We start from the raw sequence: 2,027 nt of genomic DNA, 5'->3' as shown, positions 1-2,027 counted from the left end.
ATGCCACCAGAGGGAAGCACGAGGGCTGGGGTACTGCCAGGTTGCCCAAGCCTAGACAGGGGAAGTCGAGAGGCAGAGGTCGGGTTCGAACCACGGACCTTCCGGTCAGTAAACTCGCGCTCTAACCACTCAGACCATCTCTCCTGCAGCGTGACTAACTCGCTTTAAGGTAGGATACAAGGTCACTCATCTAGGTTCTGAAATAGTTACTTCCAAGCTTCACACATCTTGTGAATTGTTCCTTACCTGAGTGGAATAACCCTCGATTAAAATACAACTCAGAGTCTGGCCAATACCAAGCTTTTGGCTTTTGATCTTTGTCAAGGTCACACCTACCCATTCGCGGGTAAAACGTTGGCTTCTGGGCTTTTGGCTTTGATCTTTGTCGAGGTCACACCTACCCATTCGCGGGTAAAACGTTGGCTTCTGGTGCACAAATCTGGCAAAGGTTTGCGCTGTGCACAGGTATCGTGGCTTGAGCTCGACTGGGGTTGAATACTGACTTAAGAAAAGCTAAGGATGGTCGTCTGATGACTGTCGTGTGGACAGCTCATACCCTATATGCATACAGAAAAGAACCTCAAAATAGAGATACGATTTCCGATAGGTGTCATGTTACAAGTAGTGAATGTACGATAATTGCTAAAAACTGAACCGCACATGAAACGCAGGACAAAGAACTGAACAATAATTCTGTTCAGTANCCTGCTGAACCGCTCTTCCGATCTGGGGAAGTCGAGAGGTAGAGGTCGGGTTCCAACAAAGGACCTTCCGATCGGTAAATTCGTGCTCTAACCACTTGGACCATCTCCCCTTGCTACAAACTTGCTACAAACTGAACCACACGTGAAACGCAGGACAAAGAACTGAATAAGAACTCGTATTCAGTAGAGAACAAACCATTTTGTGAATTCCCTTCTTAAAACTTGAACTAAAAGAATCCGGTCTTTACTGAGGGTTCACCTTACCTAGATGGCTTTGAGTTACTGTTAGGAAGCAAGTGGGGATTTAGGATGTGCAAAATTCAGGTAAATTGTCTGAGGAAAATAGACGGCTGATTTATACCTCAGGAAATCATGTGACTTCATTCTCTGTTCGGCACAGAAGCTATGGATCTCAGCTCAACTCTGAGCACAAAACGACGGGGTCTACTGGCCCACCTTGAACGGTGAATTCTTTTGACGTAACGCAGAAGTTTGTCAGGGGGATAAACTGTGACCAGAGACCACCATTAAGACAGTTTCTAGCTGATCAAGGTGGCTTTATTGGCAGAGCGTTTGCAAAAATTCTAGTCAAACGGGCTAGAAATCAAAGCGAAAAAAGTAGCCAATAGGACGACCCGATTCGGTCATAGAAAGTATACAAGAACACTGATGTTTTCAAAACATCTTCGCCAGGACAGTACGTATCCAATAGTTAAAATAGGAGATGAACAATTCAAAAACAAGTCCAGTCGAGTAAACTGAAAACTTACATAAATCTAAGATGGTCCTAAAGCTGTACGAACTGTTGAACTGTAGCTTCAGTGCCTCCCCCACCCTCATTCGCCGCTTTCAACTCACCTTTTGGTGCGTATCTCAACACGACGTTTTGCTACCGGGTATACAAGAGATGTTTTCAAAACATCTTCGCCAGGACAGTACGTATCCAATAGTTAAAATAGGAGATGAACAATTCAAAAACAAGTCCAGTCGAGTAAACTGAAAACTTACATAAATCTAAGATGGTCCTAAAGCTGTACGAACTGTTGAACTGTAGCTTCAGTGCCTCCCCCACCCTCATTCGCCGCTTTCAACTCACCTTTTGGTGCGTATCTCAACACGACGTTTTGCTACCGGTTTCTTTATCACTTGTTTTGACCATGTTGGTGAGCACTGCTAATGGCAACTGCACAAGACGCAATTGCAGCTGACTTATTTATTCCATAGTTTATTTTTTTTTAAAAATCAGTGTATTGCGGATAACCAAATGCGTATTGTCATCTGACTGTTCAATTTTTTACACTACAGAGATGGAGGAATCTTCTC

General features: G+C 44.0%; 1 protein-coding gene across 1 annotated transcript in view; it reads left to right on the top strand.

Annotated features, from left to right (window-relative positions):
- Nucleotides 1-2,027, top strand: part of T265_04447 (hypothetical protein) — a gene marked incomplete at both ends in the record, with an annotated part of 40,974 nt that continues 38,947 nt past the window's right edge. The window contains one exon of the mRNA XM_009169196.1: nt 1-150. Coding sequence (XP_009167460.1) covers nt 1-150 — 150 coding nt within the window. The remainder of the gene's footprint in view (nt 151-2,027) is intronic.

This window comes from Opisthorchis viverrini, assembly GCF_000715545.1.
Source record: "Opisthorchis viverrini unplaced genomic scaffold opera_v5_76, whole genome shotgun sequence".
NCBI lineage: Eukaryota > Metazoa > Platyhelminthes > Trematoda > Opisthorchiida > Opisthorchiidae > Opisthorchis > Opisthorchis viverrini.
This window is presented reverse-complemented; position numbering and strand designations above follow the sequence as displayed.